Below are 24,423 nucleotides of genomic sequence, written 5' to 3'. Positions count from 1 at the left end.
CCAGTGCTACATTCTAGCATGCTTATATCAACTGGCTCAAGCACATCACTGTCTGCCACATCTCTATAGTACTGCCTGGTCATTATTTCTGTTTGTTATTCATGGACAGATACAGCAGCTACTTTAGGTATTCAACTGTGTAGACATTGAAAGTTCTTTGGGGCAAGGGATAGTCTTTATTATGCATGTGTTCTCTGCCTAGAACAATGGAGTCCTGAACCCGGACTGGGGCCTTTGGCACAGCCTTGCTATAATTAACACAGATTATTTTAATATTAATATTTCTAATTGTAGACAAATCCAGACACTGCAGCAGCAAGATTATGTTTAAATAGAGGGTTAAAAATTGCTCTCCCCTGTACTTTAAAGCATTTTTAGAAGAAATGCTACCTGGTGTCCTTCACAAAGCCGAATTCTCTCACTTCCATCTCTTTCACAGAAGTGTAACCCTAGTGACAAACACCTGATTTGCACCACTGAGGATAAAAATAACCTCCATATTTTGCAACTGAGTAATAATCTGGGTTTTTCCATGAGGAGCAGAAATTTATGTACATTTGTTGCAAATACATTCTTTTCCGCAACACAGTCTACTTAGTGCTCATATAGCTGGAGTCAAAAGTAAAGGAATCAGGCTTTTGGAGATGCAACTCCAGAGAACTACAACAAGAGATTGCATCTGTTGCATTATATCAAGATCTAATAGTTGTCTTGTTTCAGACGACATTTCCGGGCCCATGTTTCATACAAGTTCGGTGTTTGAAAAGATTGAGTGGGTAATTGCATGTAACAATGGCTAATTACTGGAGACAGTTGAAAAATGGAGGTCTGCAAAAAACATTTTCCATTTAAATTTTTCCAACCTGCCATACTGTTATATTCAGTTGCTCACACGATTTCTTCATTTGCATTCATACACACATTAAATATGCATTTTGGGTACGCTCACATGATTTCTTTATTTGCATTCATACACACATGAAATATGCATTTTGGGTACCTAATTTGTTTAAAAGCCTGGTCCTTGATCTTATCTGTTGTAGAAAATGAAAATGTGACTGATATATCTGCTCTTTCAGACCAAGCCTTCCTACATTATAGTATCTGTATAGCACAGAAATACTGTATCTCATGAGGATCTCTCAGTAAGTACAATTTTACAAACAAAAGGAAGTGAATGCAGCTGAATAATACAATAAAATAAGGAAAGTAACTATACAAGTAGCTTTTGAGGCATCGGATACATTTCAGAAAGAAACAATATTTAATTATAACTATTCATTGAAAAGCATTTGAGTAGTTAAAGAGGCATTTTGTATAATCTATTAGTTTTAATCTCCCAATTCTCTCAAAAAGAAAAGGAGTACTTGTGGCACCTTAGAGACTAACAAATTTAGAATTCTCTCAGTGTGCATAAAAGTTTACCACAGGTTCAAGAAGTTATTGCTGCAGTCAATTTTCTACCTTAAAAATACAGTACAATTACTTAAGCCGACATTCATTATGTTTACTGATTCTGTAGAATAATCGCATCTCTGCACAGCATTAAAAACAGGAACTCTACTATTGTACTCTACTGTAGTAAAGAAGAATTCTAACAAATATAGAGATGATAAAACCAAAAGCTGAAAATATTTACTGAGCAGCTGTTTTCTGTCTCTATTAAAAATATCTCTTCCTCCTCCCCCACTAACACCTCTAACATATAATTAACATCCCCTTAGACCTGTCTGAGTAAGTCATTGTTTTTCTGTAGGAGACTCTTCACTTGACCTGTTCAGAGCTCTGGTAAGCCTGTCAGCTGGATTGTCACACAGCCCACAGGTGCCGTATCACATTCACACATACATGATGTCCTCCTTTTACTCCCTGCTTCTGATAACACCTCTACTCCCCACACCCTTTCATATCACCACATGCACACAGTCTCTCCCTCTCTCAAACACAAACACACACAAAACACAGACTTATTTTATTACAAGTGTATGTTTTACATCCAGTACCAATCTTGTTCAAATTCTGTCTCCCAAACACTGGGAAGGAAACACACAATCTTTGTAACACATAAGCCCATTTAAAAAAACTGGTTATGTTAAACAAAACACTTGGTACATTTGAAAGACTGATTTTCCAAACTAAGGTTGTGCATCACATGAGACCCAACCCTTTAACCCTCACTCATGTGAATAATCCTCACTCACTCAATACACCCCACTGTTCTCAAACAAAAAGAAACGGAGGACTTGTGGCACCTTAGAGACTAACAAATTTATTTGAGCATAAGCTGTAGCTCACGAAACCTTATGCTCAAATACATTTGTTAGTCTCCAAGGTGCCACAAGTCCTCCTTTTCTTTTTGCAGATACAGACTAACACGGCTGCAACTCTGAAACCTGTTCTCAAACAAAAGTACTCATAGGAGTAATAATTACTCCTACTAGTCAAGGTTACAGTAGTGCCCCCCATCATGCATAATATTGTGCACTGATTATTTAATTTGTATGGGTGAATTTACTGCTCACAAAAGCGAATAGATTAACAATACTTGTTGGGCTGGGTATTTTGCAAACATTCCTATACATCTTTGTCCATACACATCAGTTCAAACCTCATGCCTTTGCTACACCAACTATGGGCCATGTGGATTGTTGAGAGCTATGCCATCTGTAGCCACAAAAAAGCCCAAATTAAAAAAAAGAGCGGCAACTTCAATTCTGGATTTTATTGCTTCTGTTCATTTAAGTCTACTCACAAAAATCAAATTCATTGCTGTTTGTGGTCTAATTGGCTCTGATGCAAAAAGCAAAACAAAAAAACCTTTGAATTCTGAGTGTTTAACACAATAGACAAAACCATTTTCTTTGATATTAATACACTGTTTAGTATGCACACAACAATTTTACCACTACAGATCTACGGACACGTAAAACCACTAATAAGTTAATTAATGTAAAAATGCACTGTGTTTAAAAAGGATCACAGAGTTTAGCCTATCAATCTATATGATTGAGTCAAGTATTGGCAAATTTATATTCATGTGTCAGTCTGTGATATTAGGCAAATGAACACAGGCCACTTTTCAAACATTGGTCCAAGAACTAACTTCAAATTAAATTATTTTCAATGTAGACTAAAGGCCTAAAAGGCTTTTTAAAATTAGCTACGGACAAACCATATAATGAACTAGTTGTCCTTTTCCCTGTGTTTTCCAGTTGTGTAACAGAGCATACTGCTTTAACAGGCTGGGCAAGTCCTTAATGTAGTCCTTGCTCTGCAGATAAGTACAAGCAGAAAAAGATTAAATATGTTTGCACAAGAAACCTGTTTATATGGTAAAAACCATATTTAGAAGGTCTTTTCTAGTTAAATATTATTTGGACATAATGTACAGATCTTCACCAGATTGCAATGACTCCATGTATTTTTCTCTCTATTTTTGCAAGTGTATAGAACCTCCTACTAATTCTCCTGTGTTTTATAACATTTGAGGTTTAGTAAAAGGAGCACTAAAATCACTTGGGGCACAGCTTTCTGTGCTGGAGTTCTATTCTAAAATTGTCTCATCAGTCGGATATCTGTATGAAGAAACTATTTAATTGTCAGATAATCTGCACTCAAGAGCACTTTGAGTGTGTTCAGATTATTCTACAGCAATAATCCATGACACGGTCCATAGGTTCTGGTGCATGCCTCTGGCGTATTGTGAAGAACAAGGCCCACTAATGCACAACCAGAGTGGCTTATGACATATTATTTAAGGATGGTTCATTACATTTCTTTTACAATTTTTATTTTAAAATTTAAAGGGGGGTTATTCAAATCTATCACACATCAACCATTATGAAAGGCCATTACTTGTAAAAGAAAGAAATTAGTAACAAAAAAATGTTATAAAATACACCTCTCTACTATTTTCAATATATTTGATCAGTTTAGCTTTTACGTTGGAAAGCAAGTTACGTTGGAAAGCTTTTACGTTGGAAAGCAAGTGGTGCATAGGAACTGCACCACCCTCTGCAAGGTGCTTGGCCCAGCACCAGAGCAACATGGGGATTGAAACTCTCCTCTGGACAGAATAGTGGCTACTGCTCTGTGGAGAACAACTGCAGAAATTGAGGCCATCACTCCACAGTACTGTGCTCGGAGTGCCTGATGCCCCAAAGAAAAATGAAAGGGCCTGAGCAACAATGGGGCTTCACTTGGGGAACTTGCTTGTCTGTTCTCTAGCAACACAAGGAAGCAATGGAGAAAGTTAGAAAAAAGGGGGGGGGGGAGGAGAGAAGGCTATTACTTCATTGCCATGTATGCCCAAGTGGACTAAGAAGGCAATTCCCTACGTGTTTACCTTGCCTTTCTGGGCAAAGTGCATGAGGCACAGATTTTTAATAACCCTGGACTGTTCAAGAGGGGGTACCCAAAGGTGCACTGCGCCCACAAAAAGCCATGGATATTTATTGGGTCTCTGCCTGAACTCTAATTCTGGGCATCCTTATTTATTCCCTCCTTTCTCAGATTTTGTAATCTAGGTAAGATTTCAGTACGTTGAGACATTGCTCCAGCGACTGCCTCAATAAGAGCTATTGTGCCTTTCAAAAGTTTAAAGCAAGGTGAAAATCCAAATGAGAACGCCTTTGAATAGACCCTCTGTGTTATTTTCTACATGCTGTATTTTGCACAACCTATTAGAAATCAAAGGCACTCTGTCCACAGGAAGTAGAAAGAGAAAGCACAAGGGACACTGCATTTTACCAGCTTGAAGCTCTTGGGGTGCAGAAATTACCATTCTTGCCAAGAGTTGGTACAATAATTGACCATTTTAATATGTATATATTCAGGCTGCCCCATGGTCAATACTTTACTAGTGTTGCCGAAGAGGAGTGCACTTACAAATATATTTGTACTATTACTATCTATTATTTGTATCATGGTAACATTTGGGAGCCCCAACTGAGATCAGAGTCCCATTCTGTTACATTCTACATGAAGACATAGTGAGGGGTAGCCCCCACCTTGGATATAAGCAGACTTCTGGACTTTGTTTTTACAGCCTGATCTCATGTTAAGACCTGTAATAACTGCAGTTCTTAACGCGTGAAGTATTGGTGTAGTCTCTTTTTGTTCGCTTAAGAGAACGCAATGTACACATGTAGATAATCACAGCGCTATTAAATAGCTAAGAGTTTATGATGTTTTGTGTTTCTGTTGGGTTTTACCTTTCCATTAAAGCACTTAGTGAAATGACTCAGACGTGTGTGTTCTGTAGTTGATCCATGAATACACCCTCACCACACCATTCACAAACAGCAAATTTTTACCAAGCAGCAGCCAACTGAAAACCGCTCACGAGGAAGGGGGGATGAACTAAGTGAAGGTCTATTGGAAGAATGCAGGGTTTAAAGTTCTGGAAGATGAAAGAGGGCATAAAAGGAGTTTACTAGAGAGTGACAGCTACCCAAATGAACCTAATGGAAGTCAACACTACACTCTGGAGAGATCTTAGGTGGGAGGTTCCTATAGACCAAAGGAAGCCTTCATTCATCTGGATGGAGGAGCATGTCTAGAGCAGATCAAAAAATGACAAAGTTCCCCCCCCTTCAACTCCCCCACCCCCTTTTCCATTTTGCCACTACTTGCAAAAAAAATGTCTTGCATTTTTGACCATCGGACTTGCTTTTGATTTCCTGTTTTCACTTTCATAAAACATTGGTTTTCAAACAAATTGGAAAAAAAAAAAAAAAACTGACAAGCTAATCATGGCTGAGTTTTTCTTTTCTACATGTCTCATTTGCTTCTCGGGCCCCAGTCATCTGAAGACTGATTTCCTTCCTCCTTTTATAGCCTAGCTTTGGTTTTTCTTTCCCAATCTCCTCTCCTCACTCTTCCATTTCTTCTCAAGGTACACCTCTAGTCTCTTATCCTCCTTTTCCATTCTTCCCCTGTGACATCTGGAATTCAATGGTGAAGCCTCTCTTAACCCCGTGTTTCAGATTTCCTAATCACCACAGTTACATGTCCAATATATTTAGATTTAAACACACAGAACTGAAAATCTTAACTGATGTCCTAGCACAGTGGAAACAGTACATCAAGCAAAGAGGAAGACGCTTTGCTTTGAACCTCAGCCAGAAGCCAGAGCAGTGAAGAGCTGAGAGAGCTGCAGCTCTGACAGCTGGAGATTGGAGAAGGATTGAATAAATCCAAGATAAATTTTAACTCTGCTAAATTATGTTAATCCCATCCACCAGTAGAGATGGTCAATGTCACATTGGCTTCCCCCCACTCCCGCCTCAAAGCTGGCAGGCCACTAGTACCAGCTAAACAGACAACTCTCTGTTTATTGTATTATGTTTTTTTAATTTTATTAGCTTCATTACTATTTACATCACTCTTTTAAAGTTTTAAAGCTTTCTAGGAGTTGGTATCTCTCCAAAGCCATTTGCAACTGGCTGCAACACCCATTGAAAGAAGGGCTTCTGTCTAGTGTAACTCCCACTCCCATGGCAGGGCACGTCTACCAGGCTTGCAACAAAGGCTGGAAAACAGTTACACAACAAGAAAAGGAGTACTTGTGGCACCTTAGAGACTAACAAATTTATTAGAGCATAAGCTTTCGTGAGCTGTAGCTAACAAATAAATAAATATGTTAATAAATTTGTTAAAATAAAATAAATAAAATGTTAAAATAAAATAAATTTGTTAGTCTCTAAGGTGCCACAAGTACTCCTTTTCTTTTTGCGAATACAGACCAACACGGCTGCTACTCTGAAACCTGTTACACAACAATAGCACTGGGGGTAAGGTATGAGGTGCACCAGGCTTATGCAATATTTCGTTTATTAAATAGGGAGGAAGGAGGGTTTCTTTGGGCCACTCCCCAATTCACTTTCTGCTTGGAACGAGAGAGGTTCTGCTCCCTCAGAAAGATGCATCTGCCCTTGCCACAGCAATCATGAAGCGTCCAGTGGAGCCAACCCCAATGTTCTGACACAGCCCAGTCCTCAAAAAAACCCCCAACCGCCCCCCCTCCCCCCCACACACACACACTTGTTTCAGTGCCCCTCCTGAATGGGGATGCTTTCCTGAATTGGGGTCTACAAGTTTCAAGCCAATGGAAACAAGATAACCAAAATAAAACCGAAAAGTGATCCGTGTTTCTCCATCCCCCCTCAAGTGCATTTCAATGCCATACAGCATGCACAGTATAAACCTCTCACTATACGCTAAGTTTAAGGGACAGATCAATGGGAGTTGAGTGCATGCACCAAAGCCTAGAATTTGGCCTTTAAATAGAAGAAAACACTGCAAACCATGAAATCCAGAGCAGAGCCTGAAACGACATCCTCTACTACCCCTGCTGTGCCCTGGCACATTCTATCAGACTCTGGTCTGTGGTTCCAGCAGAGTGAAGTGTTACTAACCATTTCAGTTCTCTCCTCTAGTTTCTTAGTTTCAGTCAAGACTTTACCATTTGTCATGGGGATCTACTCATTAAGCTTTAACAAAAGCACAATAATGAAAGGGGAAAAAAAGAATAAATCTCAAGGACTTTCTAAGAAAATACATTACTTATTTAGGGCCTTTTAAAAAACATCTTATTGACCCAATTCACTGCTACTCTTCTCTTGCAGCCATCATAATCTGTTTTACAAATACGTGTTCAGGGACTTTTTTTAAACAAATCATTATTTGCTTGGCATAAATAGCAGTCCTTAGAGCTGTTACACTCATGTAAATACAGTTTATTGTGCCAATATTCTCTATAAAATTCTCCTTTATTAATCTAAGGGGAGGCGGGAGGGAATTCTAGGTCCAGTTTTTAAGAAGCCATTTTAAAAAGGGATATCAGCTTGAAATCTAGTCAATTAAGGGCTTGACTTCACTGTTAAAAATGCTTTTTTTTTTTTTAATCAGGAACACAAGTCTAAGATGAAAAACAGAATAGGAACTACACCTGTCCATGAGTACCTCTGCCACTTTCCCATCTTAAACACTTTTGATCTACCATGTAGCTGAGTGAAAGACTTAACCTGGAAACTGACCAATTTGGGTAGACTTGAAAAAGACTAAATCCAAGTGCTGTCAAAAGCCCAAAGTCAAAGAACTGAAATAAAATAAAAAGGAGCAAAAAACAGACACCAGGGGAAAAATTTCTCTCTAATCCCCTTTTATTTATCGTAACCTTAGGTGCCACTTGTAAAAATACCAGAAAAAAAATCATTGTGAAAAATTTAACTTAGTGTCTTTTTTGTTAGCTTTTTTTTTTTTTTAAATAAAGGATTTAAAATTTTTTAGCCCAGTGAAAAGTATTATTGCCTAGTTAAAATCCCCAGAAGATAGGTGTTGACAATGGAAATGGTGAAAGATACTAAGATCCTGATCCTACAAGATACACCACACAGGTAGACCCCTGCATCTCTGGCTCCACAGAGGTACAGAATCACGACCTAAGATGCCTGCACTGAGGCACTAGCAATAATGTATGCTGCATATACAGGACTGAACAAAGGCTAAACATTCACCTGAATTATAAAGTTAATACAGTTCATGGTTTAACGCATTATAATTATAGCACAGAGTTTCAGTACTTGGCCTCCTAGCCAATTAAAATATCCACTGTCAAATTCTCTAGCAAGTAACTCAAAATAGTGAGCACAACATAAAAAAAAATTTCAAGTAAAAGGCAGTCAAAATGGACACGGAGAAGGTTTTTACCCAGTTATCAAATTCACTTTCAATTATCCAGTGCTTGAATAATTCTTTTTTTAAAAAAATCACAGAAAGAAGGTTCTGGTTGTGAAATGTACAGCAAGGAACATGCAGCAGACCAGGCCCCGTGAAAAAAGAAAAGCAATACATTTCCTATATATAAATTAAGCTCATCAGTGTAAAGACTATGAAAAGGGGATATAATTACAGAAATATAGCAACTACTGTGGGTTATTTTATTAAGTTTATTTAATTAGCTTGAACATAAGTCACTCTTTTCACTTCATTAAGATGAATCAAACTGATTCACATGCTTAGGAAACATTAGATGTGGTCTAAGAGCCAACTTTGTTTAATTTCTGCTCATTAATTCACACTCTTGTCTTTCTATTTTTTACTTATTGAGGTCTTGATTCCACAAAGTCATAGGCAACTGCATGACTAAGCAGGTGAGTAGTTCCATTGTGTTAAACTGAATAGATTCATTTATATGCTTATATTAGGCACATGAATAGGTCTTTAAAGAACTGAGGCCTGACTGAAGATCTGAGAGCCATTTTCAGAAACAAGAGAAAAGCTGGAAATTGTTGAAGAGGTCATGGTTACATTCCTCGCCCTTCTCCCCCCCCCCCCCCCGCCACTATTCCAAGCTGGCCTACAAATTAGGTCCATGATCTAGCAGAGATGTGCATGGGACTGTTTACAGTGGATAAACTTCAAGAGATGATTAAGTCTCTGCAGGATGAGAGCTCTTAAGTTTGACATTATTGCACACAAACTCTTGCAGCCTCACTATTATTCATAATCATATCACGAAGGATTCACTTTTTGTGGTCAGTTGAGCTTCCATAAACCCAATAATATTCCTTTAGTTCTGATTGCTACTCCTTTCTTAATAGGCTATAAATGAACTAAACACCAACACATTTTTCCTCTTAGAAAGGCCTAAGAACTGAAAATTTGTTTTGCACATAACATATGTATGTGTACATGCATGCAAATGTGCACACGCACACCCACCCCTTGAGTTTAGAAGAGGTAATGTTTCAGAAATGATTTGCCAGAGGCAACATTTCACCCCAACACTTGCTCTTAATTAACACTTTTATTAGTGTTATAGGAAGAAGTAAAGTTAGTAATATTCTTCCTTTCCTTCATCTCTCTTGCTTGTTGAATGCGTCTTGACTAGAGCTGTCAATTAATTGCAGTTAACTCACGCACTTTTAACAATAGAATACCAATTGAAATTTATTAAATATTTTTGGATGTTTTTCTACATTTTCAATATTGATTTCAATTACAACATAGAACACAAAGTGCACAGTGTTCACTTTATATTTTTTAATACAAATATTTGCACTGTAAAAATGATAAAATAGTATTTTTCAATTGACCTCATACAAGTACTGAAGTGCACTCTCTTTATCACGAAAGAGTAACTTACAAATGCAGATTTTTTTTGGTTACATAACTGCACTCAAAAACAAAACAGTGTAAAACTTTAGAGCCTACAAGTCCACTCAGTCCTACTTCTTATTCTGCCAATCATTCAGACAAACAAGTTTGTTTACATTGATGGGAGATACTGCTGCCTGCTTCTTATTTACAATGTAACCTGAAAGTGAGAAAAGGCGTTCACATGGCACTTTTGTAGCAGGCATTACAAGGTATTTACGTGCCAAATATGCTCAACATTCGTATGTTACTTCATGCTTTGGCCACCATTCCAGAGGACACGCTTCCATGCTGACGATGCTCGTTAAAAAAAATAATGCATTAATTACATTTGTGACTGTACTCCTGAGGGGAGAATTGTATGTCTCCTGCTCCGTTTTACCTGCATTCTGCCATATATTTCATGTTATAGCAGTCTCGGATGATGCCCAGCACATGTTCGTTTTACAACACTTTCACAGCAGATTTGACAAAAAACACAAAGAAGGTACCAATGTGAGATTTCTAAAGATAGCTACAGCACTGGACCCAAAGTTTAAGAATCTGAAGTGCCTTACAAAATCTGAGAGGGACGAGGTGTAGAGAGCATGCTTTCAGAAGTCTTAAAAGAGCAACACTCCCATGTGGAAACTACAAAACCTGAACCAAAATATCTTGCAATGCCAGTTACGACAGTGCCAGGAGAATGCCTGTTCTCACTTTCAGGTGACATTTTAAACAAGAAGCAGGCAGCATTATCTCCTGCAAATTATAACTAACCTTGTTTGTCTGAGTGATTGGCTGCCCAAGAAGTCAGACTGAGTGGACTTGTAGGCTCTAAAGTTTTACATTGTTTTATTTTTGAATGTAGTTTTCTTTGTACATAATTCTACATTTGTAAATTCAACTTTCATGATAAAGAGATTGCACTACACTACTTGTATGAGGTGAACTGAGACAACTTTTTTTTGTTTTTTACACTGCAAATATTTGTAATCAAAACCAAATATAAAGTGAGCACCATACACTTTGTATTCTGTGTTGTAATGAAATTTATATATTTGAAAATGTAGTAAACATCCAAAAATATTTAAAATAAATGGTTTTCTATTGTTCTTTAATCACACAATTAATTAAGATTAATTTTTTTAAATCGCTTGACAGCCATAGTCTTGACTATACTATACTTCTAATGTGTAAGGATTCTGCATTTTCATTGTAGGCAGGGAATTTTAACTAGCTGTTTCCTCAGACACGTGTTTATCTCTAACACTTGAGCCCTTTGGTGAGATTAAGATACAAAATTCTCTGCCACTGGCTTCTTTCATTTTATTCTGCAAGTACAATTATTCCACAACTATTCCTATATATGGGGCATACTTCACAAAACTGAGTTTGATTAACTGGTGCTGTTCTCATTACAACTAAGTAGAAAACAAAAGTTACTAAACAGAAGCTTTTTAGATAAGCCTCATTATTTGCTCAAGATTATTGTTGAATAGTAAAATATGAAATTGCTATACTTTTGCATGAGTCAGTCTTGGGCAGTTATCAGTCTATTTTTAAAGCCTCACCGTGTGAGTCAACTGAATGTCATGAAACACTTAATGGAAAACAAACGCGTCTCTGATCATATCTATTATTGATTAGTGTCTCTCTAACAAAACATTAGAATTAAAAAAAAAAAGTGACTTCCTCTCTAGGATTTTAGATAGTTGCATAAAACTTCCTTACTGTTTCCAAATAAACATAAGAGCCTCAAGAGTCTAATCCCTTCCCTTTTAACTCTTTAGAATCAAAATTTTTAATCAATCACTGAATGTTTCATGTATTTAAAAACTTTAAATATAATTTTATGTTTATGTAAATACTTCAGAATGACAAAAGCTCTAATCAAGAAAAAAAACTGATTAAAAAACCCCAAAATACAACCAACAGAAATAGAACTCAAATTTCCTTTCTTCACTGCCCTCCACCAAAAAACCCTGTGTTTTCACAACCTTGTAGCCCACATACAACTGAAATAAAAGTAGTTGAAAGCTAACAAAATACAGATTCTCTGAAGCCAATTGAAAAGCTAAATAGGCAGGCATTATATGGTAATTTCAGCAGTCTAACTTGTATAGAATAGGATTGTTGAGTAGAACAGATCTTCCTGGAGCTCTGGCAACCAAAAAAAGACAGAAAAAAGAAAAAAATAGTAGTTTCTGGAACTCTACCTGCACTTGAGCTCCATGCGAATTTTTGTGATTTTACAGTCTATATATTATTTTGTTTCTGCTTGTTGCTGTGTGAAAGCCCTCCACAAACAAGGGAAAACACCGAAGAGTGAAACAAGGTCTAAAAGTCCTTTCAAATTCACACAAAGCAAACGTTTAAAAATAAGGGAAATAATGTAACTTTTTTTTTCAATCTTATCTTAAATTTACAGTAATCTTTGGGGTTACCTTTAACATTTGACAAAATGATTTTTTTAAACTGATAGTGTTCCCTGTCTTCCTGCAAAACTGTAATCCTGGGTACCATCTAAAACTAGGAGTTACAATGAAAACTTGGGGGAAATATGAAGAAAAGAGGACAAGATGACAAAAACAAGGAAAACTTGATCTCATAAGAATGGCCATACTGGGTCGGATTAAAAAAAAAAAAAAAAAAAAAAAAGGTCCATCTAGCCCAGTATCCTGTCTTACAACAATGGCCAATGCCAGTTGCTCCAGAGGGTATGAATGGGTCTGATTTTTTCCACACTCCTGACATAGCTACACCAGCAAAACTTAGGTTACTCTTCTACAAGTTTATTTGAGCATAAGCTTTCGTGAGCTACAGCTCACTTCAAGTGACTCTTTCAGACTGATTGCAAGCAGAGTACTATCTTCAAAATTATTTCTAAACAGAAAAAACTAGTGTTATTCTGACATCAAAATCCTTTAACTACAGAGTATTTTAACCACTAAAACATGAGATGGTAGGGATTGATATACTTGTAAACGCAGTGCCCTGAGCATCTCAGCTGGGGGAAGGAAATGGGTATTTTGTAGTTAATATTATGCATGTATAATATGCACACACATCCCAGCTGCTAAGACAACTGCAACATGAAAGATATTCATACTGTGATAAATTAACACATCTGCTGCTTACTGCTCTCACTCCATACAATATTCTAAGCAAAACAAAACTACTAAAATTAAGAACATATATATATACACACACACACACACACACACACACACACACACACACACACACGGCTTTTTTTAAAACGAGGACTTCTGGTTACAAACTCAAAGAGCTCTTCCTGGTTGTGTGTGTTTTTTAATAAAAAGCAAAATGACGCCAGAATGCAGAAACAGATTTTTTTTTTATAGTTCTGAAAATTGACTTTTGTTGTCACTCAAGTTAAATATTAACATATTGGTTGGAGAAAGGGAAAAATTAAAGCAGGAACATGATTTCCATATAACCTGATATTTAATGCTGAAACAAAAATATAAACCTAATCTTGTGAATTGTTGTTAGTGTTTTAGTAAATGATTCTGTTTATTTAGTGCAACTAAAAAGGACCAAACTCAAAACTACATTTAATCACCACCTACATCTAAACCAGCCCAGCGCACAAACATACTTGCATGAATCATATGGTATGTATGATAAAAGCCTGCCTATCTGAACTCTGAGTGTAATATCAGTTTTACCATGATTAGTTCAATGAATTCATATTAGAAGGCACTACAAAGATGTACTGTAGCCAGAATTAAAACGCTGCCTTTTGACTCGTAAAGTGCCTCCCCAACCTCACATCCCTGCTACAGTACTCCTCACTTCCCCCTTCCTCATCATGCCTGCCCAGAACTGTTAAATAGTCAAGTGCATCCGGACTGCAGTATAAGGCAGTGAAATAAAAATATTTCAGTATCTGCACAGCAGAACAAGATACCTGCTTCTTAAACACTCTCTGTATCGAGAAATGCCCTGAAGGAAGAATAAAAAAAGAAAACCGTGTGCAAAAACCATCCAAATTGGAAGGGTGGACGGAGGAGCCCGATCCTAAAGAGACTTACGCACATGCTTTAACCTTCAGCAGCCAAGTGGCCCCACTGAGTTCCATGACACTATTCACATGCTCAAAGTTAAGCATGGGTGTAAATCTTTCCAAGACTGGAGTCCAATACTGGGTGCATCGCCTTCAGTGGATCTACTTCTTCCTGTCAAACCCCTTCCCAATCTAGCTGCACCCTATCGACCTTAGGCCTGGTCTACACTAGGGGGGTGGATTGACCCAAGATACGCAACTTCAGCTACGAGAATAGCATAGCTGAAGTCGACGTACCGTAGGTCGACTTACCTCGCATCCTCACAGCACAGGATCAACTGCCGCCGCTCCCCCATCGACTCCGCTTCTGCCTCTCGCCATGGTGGAGTACGCCAGGGATTGATTTATTGCATCTAAACTAGACACAATAAATCGATCCCCAATAGCTCAATCATTACCCGCCAATCCAGCAGGTAGTGCTGACTTACCCTAGTACCTTATCTCACAGTTGACATCCACCATCATTTAGCCCAACTCGTCTTCACTGCCGAATTTCCCCTTTTCTTCCTCATGTTTAAATCATCATGGAATGAAAACTGATTATACCTGCCCAAATTTAAAAGTATGGCATAAAAGGGGCCTTCTGCAGTAATTATATGAACATAATGTACAAAAAACGGTATACACACACACACACACACTTTTTAAAAATGTTAACACCTAAACAGAATGGATTTTTCTGTAGAGAGGATTTCTATACAACATTTTGTTCAACTAATATCTTAAAGGGTATAAAGTGAGGAACAGCATCAGCATCTATTCTAGGCTTATCTCTGGAGCAACCTCAAGTGGAAAGTGCAAGTTCCAGAGTGTGTGTAAAGAGAATTGTGGAATGAAGGCAAGATAGATAGATGGCATGAGTGTGCGTGGAGAGGAGAAAGCTAGCAGGGAATGAAATGCACACATTTTCGTCAAACAAGCAAGTTATGGAAGCATGTTTCAGACCTGGCCTTTAGAAGGCTGTAAAAATGCACAGGAACAAAACAAAAGCAGAAACCAGCTAAGCAGCATTCTCACCAGAATAGAAATAAACACCACATACAAATAAAATGTGGCCACCCTGTAAAGAAGTTTTTCAACTGAAATTATTAGAAATAATCCTGTTTAATCTCCCTTAAGAGTGCAGTTGATTTGACTTGATTTTAGGAGATTGAGTGCAGAGAGATTCCCAGGTCATTGCGTCTGTTTGCTCCCTGCATGGCTGACTCAATGGAAACAACATCCTGAGATAAAACAGAAAAGACAGACCTGTGGGATACTCAGATTTCATGCCTACTGATTCCCCTTTTTTATGACAGTGCCATAATATTCAGTACTTACAAAGATTGAGAAATTGTTTTTCAAACATACGTTCTGTTTTGTTAATAATGATCTTGTTTGCAGTGGTGCTTCACAACACCATTTAGGAATTATGCAGTTCACCCCTGATCCCCCCCATGCTGGCATACAAACAACACTTAGGGAGACAAACTGTTTCACACTTCCTAACTTGGTATTTTGGGAATATGGCTGTGCAAGACAAACAGAATAATGAATACAGAGTTCTTAGCAATTTATAGTTTCAACAAGCTGTTACAAATAGGGCTTGAAATATTTACAAGACACCTACTGGCCTGAGAAATAAGACCTAGTTTTTCAGAAGATTTTGAGTGCCTCAACTTTCAGGTGCCCAACTTGAGCATCTTTTAAACAAAAAATAAAATTCAGAACCACACAGACCCAAGAGACCTCTAGCTGGATGTCCAAAAACTGAGGCACCTAAAATTTTAAGCCACTTTCGAATATTTGGACCTAAATCTACTAGCCAGGAGCCCATATAAGAGATGAGCAGCCCAGACATTTAGGTGAAGAGGCAGCATCCTAGTGATAGCCCCAGTACAAGTGCTGGTAAGGAGCAGCAGCATGGTGGGACTCTTACCAGAGTATTATCCTTAGACCATACTTGGGGGGGGTCAGTAGAGTAGCTGGGGGGGAGCGGAGCAGCGCAGCAGCCGCTCCCCCACCGAGCAGAAGTGGCACCTATTTAATTCTTCAGCGCCTTTTAAATTTTTACTCACCCGGTGGTGCTCCGGGTCTTCAGCAGCACTTCAGCATCGGGTCCTTCACTCCCTCCGGTCTTCAGTGGCATTGCAGTAGTGGTGGTGGTGGGGGGGGGGGGGTGTCTTTCAGTGCCGAAGACAGAGCGAGTGAAGAAGCCGACATTGAAGTGCTGCTGAAGACATGGAGCACCGCCTAACCCGCCGCCGAAGACCCAGAGTGCTGCCGGGTGAGTACTAGCAGGTGGCGCCTCTTTTTCATCTCTGCTCCCCACGTTTTTCCCCACCTGGCTTCGCCACTGCTTGGGATCTTGCTGTATCGCTCACATCCATCTCTGGCTGCTAGGTGTCTGATGAATATTTCAGCTTTACTAAGCCGAAGAGTGAACTTGACCTGGTTCTAATTAATTTTGTTCCTGGTCACAGACTTCTGAACAACAGCCATGAAACTGACCAGAGTCTTGTCAGTTTTACTCTGCTGACACTTAGAGTATGAGCAGCAAAGGCACTGAAGCATCTAGGCTAGAAACTGGAAAAACAAAAAAATTGGTTATACAGAAATCAATAGCTTAGTTTACTCTCATTCTTCAGGGAAAGTTACTGGCGAGCAATTCCCCTGCCCCGCTTAAATGTTAACGCCTAAACAGAATGGATTTTCCTGTAGAGAGATTTCCTATGCAACACTTAGTACTGTATACACATATTTATTCATACAGTGATAGCCGTTAAAAAGTTCAGGATCCCCAAGAGTCAACACACGACATTTACCTCTCAAGAATTAGAATAGGAAATAACTGGAGCACTTCTTGGCACATGCTGACTTTTCACTGATCAGCATTGTCATAATGCTCACAACACCCAGTAGATTTCTGATGAAGAAACAGTCAGAAGTTCAGTGAGCTGCCCAAGACCACATAACAAGCCAGCGCACAGCTGGGATTAGAATTTAGGAGTTCTCTGGTTTCCAGTCCCATTTCTCTGTTCAACATCCTCCAAAATATGAAAATCACTTAATTGCTGCACATATGGCCATGATACATTTAATTTCTTAAACTTGTGCACATGGGCAATAATAGCTTAAATGAAAGACAAGTCACTTACTGAAGCACAAACTAAGAAAACCCACTTGTGATGTCAAGCCCTTCACTGCACCATCACCACTCACATCTCCAATGAAATCTTCTCACCAAGGTAAAGGAAAAGAAAATCCAGGGTAACAGATACTGGTAAATCCAGGTAAAATAATACTGACTGTGGTTCACTGTCACTCCTCCATGCCAAAGAAAAAGCAGTCCATGGCCTTCATTAACTCCCTCTCCTATTTAGGAAATAATCTGTTTTCAATCCTTAAATGCCATCAAACTCGGGAAAGCCATCAGCGATTGTCTCCCTCAAAACTAGCCTGTGTGAGAGCTCTCTCTTACCCAAGTGCAGCACACCAGAACTTAAACACAGGAAAAGGGAAGAGGAGGGTTATCAAAAGACCTTTTCCATGCAGGAGAGCACAAAATGTCTGCTTTGAGGACAGACATCACTGTTATCCAATATCATCCAAACAGAAATATCACAACCACAATGCCGTCAAATAAAACATGTCTAACTTCTGCTGCCAAAACACAAGACACATCCCTTCTACTCCACAAAGCAAGTTCTAGCCATGATCCCCCTACACCCACCCAAGAAATGTCCATAATCACACTTTACCACTTTTCTCCATGGTGTGTTGAGGTTACCTCCTTATAAGCTGTGTTGAAATGGCTTGATATAGCTTTATAGCAGGGAGTCTTGGAGCTCAGTACACGAGAAGAAAATTTGCACAACTCTGACATGGCAGACTTGGGAAGAGCCCAGTTCACTCATCTCATAGCACCCAGCCCTAAGACAATACCACATACCCTAGAGTTCACCATTTGAGTACTAACACAGCCCTGTTTCTTCAGCACGCCACATTAGCTCTGGAAACCCAATGTCTCTCTTATAGGGCACCAGATATCCGTCAACAACTCTAATCCTGTCCTTTAGTCAGTCTGCTGGGGACGGAGGTTAGGCACAGATTTATTTCCCATATTACCTTTTATTTATTTCCCATATAATCACCCAAGAAAATTATAGTGTGACCACTGGGACTTCAAGCATGTCCTTGAACTTGGAATTAAACCATGCTTTAAGGCCAGCTAGAGGCCTTAAGTTTTACGCTAGATCCTCTCTCAGCATGTTGGAATATTAAAGCAATGAACTGATAATGCAGACCTGTAAGGCATATTGGTCAGTGATGACACGGAGGAAAAAACGTGGAAAGGAAAGCATCTGTATATTAGCAAAGCAATGCACTTTCTGAAAGACAGAACCCTGGATTGTACAGAGACAGACAGACATGTTTAGCTATGAAAATAGTTCAACTGCTCATTAGGAACTCCCACCTCCATTCCCACTTCCCAAAGCCTCAGTGTTTTCCCCACCATGAAGTTGACAATTTCATAAGTTCCTGGTCTCAAATCGGGGGGGGTGGGGGGGGTGGGAGGGGGAAAGAGTACAGCAGTCAGAAATGTTGCCAGTACCAAACTTCAATTTAGATATGCCACCACTGGCCGGCTGGGCCCGGGGGGAGGGGGGAAAGGAAGAGAGCTGTGCTGGAACTATCCCATGGTAAAAATTTCTCACTTAGGTATTTCTAATATGCCCATTACTGCAGTCTTATATGCTAGAAGGCAGGTAAAAGATGCACTGAGTTGTGAAAAGAAAAGGAGTACTTGTGGCACCTTAGAGACTAACAAATTTATTAGAGCATAAGCTTTCGTGAGCTACAGCTCACTTCATCGGATGCATTTGGTGGAAAAACAGAGGAGAGATTTATATACACACACAGAGAACATGAAACAATGGGTTTATCATACACACTGTAAGGAGAGTGATCACTTAAGATAAGCTGTGAGGTTTCCTAATACAACCATTTCAGCATGTTAAGAAAAAGCAACACTCAAAACACCGACTTTCAAAATCTGCTTTAAACACTCATTTTTCCCCAACCACAAAATGTAAAATGGGTGCTCTGAGAGCTCCCTTTTTAAAATAAACATACCAAAAAGCGTTCCTACCCAAGGCTGGGAGGGTTTCTTTCAACAGCATTCAAGTGACAGCAACTAGAGTTAAATTATTCTTTTTCACACTCTCCCCTTCACAAGCCCACAGCACATTCCCAGCCTTTGCCTACTCAGCAGATTCACATACAAAAACCTGCTACCATTTTAGTCTGATCATTTTTCAGATCAAGGAAAGAAACCAAGTGCAACTGTAATATAGATCCAGCTCAGTCACCTTTTACATACTCTCACCCTAACTATAAGGTACCATAAGTGTCTTTTTTTTGCATTTGGTAAGATACAGTTAAAGAAAAAGCAAGTGCACAAAGAAGCTAATGAAGGAAGCGATAAACTTGCTGCTTTGATAAGGAGGTTTGATATGGAGTTATTAACTCAATGTATTTCATGAAACTTTCCATTCACAAGTTTATCCTGAAAAGAGATACTACGTTTAACCTTCAAATGCAGGATTGTCATCCAGATACATTTTACCATAATCAGATTTTTAAACTGACTAGCAAGCTATAACAGAGGAAAATGCAGCTCAATAGGACAACTGGAGGACATTAAAAAACCCCTACAGTGGAAAAAGTTTATTTAATTCCTTACCTTGATTGGGCAGCCATAGTGAAGTTTATAATGGCAAATGTCTTCTGTCCATGAGCCCCTTCCCCCAACTTCCCTCCCTACCCCCCAGCCAAAAACGTATTTGCCATTTGCTGATACTTTTGCTCCGTTTCCTGGTTTCTGTAAATTTACCCTCTCCAAAATGTCACTGAACTCCCTATTCCCAAAGACACAGGTTCCTGAGTTAAGTCTCTCTAGTTCAGTATTGGATTACACTAATTTTGATAGACATCCGGGCATTCAGGGCCTCCTTTGGCTTGATGCATTCCAAAACTACAGGGAGTTAAACTGAGTTTTCAGCTTCCCGGATTCAGCAATTCCAGTTTAAAAGTTTAACACTTCATAAAAAGCTCATCAGCATTCCTATAACACATCAGTGTAAAATGTTGTTCTTATTCAGAAAAGAAGTCTTTTTTCCAGCTCCACTCCCAGATGCCTAAACAGCCCAGAGCAACCCCTTTTCAATAAAGTTTTCATGGTACAATCCAGCTCCTTAAATGGACATGTTATTCTGTCAAGGCAAGAAAACTGGAGGATTGGATAAGAAGAGAACAAGCCCGGGTCACTAGCCTATGACGGATGAAACACACATTTGTTTTCTTTGCCAGAGACTCCACCTGCATGCTCATAAATGGGCCGGTGCCAGAGCCCCAACACAACGTACAAACGCAACAGCAAGAACACAGGGTTCCCTGCTGCTTAGCACTCTAGACATAATTAGTGTGTTTCATGGGATGAAGAGAAAGAGGGCAGAGCAAAGGAATATTTACTAAAGAGGAGGAGGAGGGGAAGGTACTGTATAACGAATTCCTCACTGCCACTTAAGTTTGAAAACTAGCAACAAAAGAAAGGCTTTATTCTGAGCGTGATATTGTTCACAGTCAACTTTTTAAAGCAAAAATATAACCAGTCCAGAGAGACAATGTTAAATAAATTATTTAAAAACCTGGATACATAATATAAATTGCAGGTGCCCATACATGGGATCCCAGAATTAGAGAAAAATCATTGTTTTCTCTTTCGCATTAAGACAAAATATAGATTTTTCTTTTGGGCCTCAATGTTGCACAGAGCACCATGCTGTATTGGAGACCTTGATGTGTGTACTCGTTCAGTAAAAAAGTAGCACCTGCCCTTTGCTCTGGGTGTTTGTTTTAAAACATGTCAAGAATTATAAAAATCGTCTTCTCCAGTAATTCCCTTCAACCAATAATTAACACACATAACCCAGCAGTCACAAATATATTTAAGATATTTACAATCTCCTATAGCAGAGCATGCATACATAAACACTCTTCTCTAACATAACAAAACTATTTACTTGGTATTTATGTATTTCCAATATTAAACAACAAAAATAAAGAGTGCTTTGAAAGACTGATCTGCTATGAGAAAGTTTTGTTTATACAGCATCTTAGAAAAACAGGAAATTCACCATGTGTAACAAAAACTATATATAAAAATATTTAGAACAGGACATAATTGGAAATGGACGACATTATAGCAGAAATACCAGCCAATAGCTATTGTTAAAAAGGACACTTAGTAGTTACCATTCTACCCCATTCTCGGTTGCATATAAAACTTTCAGGCAGAAATAATTTTTCTATTCCTGGTTAAAAGTGAAATAATTTTGGAAAGTCTGAGCCAAAAAAAAGATTGAACATTGCAGAGGAAACCTGAAACCTGTGATTGTAGAGGAGGTAGATGATATACATTATACATAAATAAGGGCCTAAATGTTAACTGAGCAGTGACTTCTGGGTGCCCAACTTGCAACACTTTAACAAGGTCTGTGCTGAACATTAAAAATTGACAGACAGTGATTTTGGCTGTATGTCACTGTCACTAGTCAGTTGGGCCAAGTATTGCAACTTTTACACAAAACAAATAACTACAGCTAAAACTGCTGTCACAGTTCAGGGCATCTGCACCTGCATCTTCCCCCTTATGGTCCACTAAGGACACCTACTCAGGTTCCCAGCTCCTAAGTCATGATCTTTGGGCTGAGACCCGCACCTCTCCCCCTGCTGACCGGGGGTTTTCCAGGCTGCACAGTTCCTTGCCTACACTGTAATATCCCCAGCAAGTCAGGATGCTAACAGGCCAATGTCTGCCCTTTGCTTTCCCTCTGAAGGCTCTGATCCAGGTAATGGCCCACAGTTATAACTTACCACACAGCTCTTTCTAAGCAAGCACATTTATTCTTAAGGCAAATAAATTCCAGAGAAAACGTATAAAAAAAGAATAAGAGAACCTACCTACATGCTAAAAAGTTTGCCACAGAGGTCACCCCACCTCCAATCCTTGGTTCTGGTAAGTGTCAGTTCTTCCAAACCTTCCCTAAGGGTTGAGCCTCTCCTTGGACAGAAGGTCCTGACTGTTTCTTGGATCAGAAAGAAAGCTCTGAGTCAGTTTAAACTCAGGCTATTTAGCCAAAAGTCCTTTCTTTGTCTCTCAGTCTCTGGAGAATCCAGTTTGAACAAGCATATGGCAGTCTACCCAGGTGGTGGTACTTTTCTGGAGTATTGCAACCTGAATGAAAGAAAACAACAGAACGCCACTAGCCATCACCTTCAGCCCCCAACTAAAACCTCTCCAACGCATCATCAAGGATCTACAACCTATCCTGAAGGACGAGCCATCACTCTCACAGATCTTGGGAAACAAACCAGTCCTTGCTTACAGACAGCCCCCCAATCTGAAGCAAATACTCACCAGCAACCACACACCAGAACCACTAACCCAGGAACCTATCCTTGCAACAAAGCCCGTTGCCAACTCTGTCTACATATCTATTCAGGGGATACCATCATAGGGCCTAATCACATCAGCAACACAATCAGAGGCTCGTTCACCTGCGCATCTACCAATGTGATATATGCCATCATGTGCCAGCAATGCCCCTCTGCCATGTACATTGGCCAAACTGGACAGTCTCTACGTAAAAGAATGAATGGACACAAATCAGACGTCAAGAATTATAACATTCAAAAACCAGTTGGAGAACACTTCAATCTCTCTGGTCACTTGATCACAGACCTAAGAGTGGCTATCCTTCAACAAAAAAGCTTCAAAAACAGACTCCAACGAGAGACTGCTGAATTGGAATTAATTTGCAAACTGGATACAATTAACTTAGGCTTGAATAGAGACTGGGAATGGATGAGTCATTACACAAAGTAAAACTATTTCCCCATGGTATTTCTCCCTCCCCCCCCACCCCCCACTGTTCCTCTGATATTCTTGTTAACTGCTGGAATTAGCCTACCTTGCTTGTCACCATGAAAGGTTTTCCTCCTTTCCCCCCCCTGCTGTTGGTGATGGCTTATCTTAAGTGATCACTCTCCTTACAGTGTGTATGATAAACCCATTGTTTCATGTTCTCTCTCTGTGTGTGTGTGTGTGTATAAATCTCTCCTCTGCTTTTTCCACCAAATGCATCCGATGAAGTGAGCTGTAGCTCACGAAAGCTTATGCTCTAATAAATTTGTTAGTCTCTAAGGTGCCACAAGTACTCCTTTTCTTCTTTCAACCTGAATGTATTAGCTTAATCACTCCACAGTAGCCTTAGTTCTGGGGGAGCTGTGGTTACCCTCCCCCATGGAATTACATACTATCACTGGCCCACAAAGGTACAAAAACTTAATGCGGAAAGATCTCTCTCCGAGATACCGCAGGAAATTGCCACACAACCAAGAAGAAAACTGACAACTGGTTACAAAATTAGCCTTCATTGAAGAGCTGCATTTAAGCTTTTCTGGTGAAGACTTAGTTTTGGTTTGACCGAAGTATTGCCCTTTGTGCATAGGCCCAGTACACACATTTACAGAGGGGATTTGTGTGGGGTTTTGTTTTTAAACTAAGCTTGGAAGAGGTATGGTTAAGAACGCTGTGTTGTATATTCAAGTATGGCTAACTTGCTTGACGCTCCTGAGGGAATTCTGTACTAAAAAATAAAAATTCTGCAAATTTTGTTAATAAATAAATGTGGGGGCTCCAGCATGGTAGAGGGGAGCACAGACCACTGGCTGCATGGAGAAGGGAGATCACCCTGCAGTCTCCCCAACCGCGGGACAGCAGTGAGGCTGCACCTGCCCCTCCCCACAGAAGCACCAGGTGTGGACAGGCAGACTCAGCCCAGCAGGATCCAAATGTGGAAACAGTGTGGGGGATCCAGGTGTGGGATGAGAGGGCTGTGTGTGGGGCAATCTGGGTGCAGGCAGCTCAGTGTGGGGTTCCAGGTGCACGGGCAATGGGAGTCTGAAAGCAGGGTCCAGATGAAGGTGGTTGAGGCTCAGCAGGGAGTGTCTGGATGCAGTGGGTAGGGCTCGGTAGATGGCGGTCCGCATGCAGGGGGGTGAGAGGGCTGGGTGCAGGGGGATGGGGAGAGGACTTGGTAGTAGTCCAGAGGCAGGGGGTGGGTTTGGCAGGGTAGGGATTCCAT

The 24,423-nt window shown here is 39.5% G+C and overlaps 1 protein-coding gene across 9 annotated transcripts in view; it reads right to left on the bottom strand.

The window, feature by feature from the left end:
• The window catches only part of AFF1 (AF4/FMR2 family member 1), a 170,482-nt gene that overhangs the window by 116,729 nt on the left and 29,330 nt on the right, over positions 1–24,423 (bottom strand). Inside the window, exon 1 of one of the 9 annotated variants that reach the window (XM_043513451.1) lies at positions 19,959–20,494. The exons of 3 other annotated variants lie outside the window; for them this stretch is intronic. In XM_043513451.1, coding sequence (XP_043369386.1) covers positions 19,959–19,975 — 17 coding nt within the window. In that variant the 5' untranslated portion in view covers positions 19,976–20,494. Of the gene's footprint in view, positions 1–17,037; positions 17,139–19,364; positions 19,585–19,958; positions 20,495–24,423 lie in introns of those variants that run through there. 5 more of the 9 variants (XM_043513452.1, XM_043513455.1, XM_043513453.1 and 2 more) reach the window with 5 other exon arrangements.

Source organism: Dermochelys coriacea, chromosome 4 (assembly GCF_009764565.3).
Source record: "Dermochelys coriacea isolate rDerCor1 chromosome 4, rDerCor1.pri.v4, whole genome shotgun sequence".
Classification (NCBI taxonomy): domain Eukaryota; kingdom Metazoa; phylum Chordata; order Testudines; family Dermochelyidae; genus Dermochelys; species Dermochelys coriacea.
The sequence above is the reverse complement of the archived record's forward strand: the minus strand, read 5'-3'. Positions and strand labels throughout refer to the sequence as shown.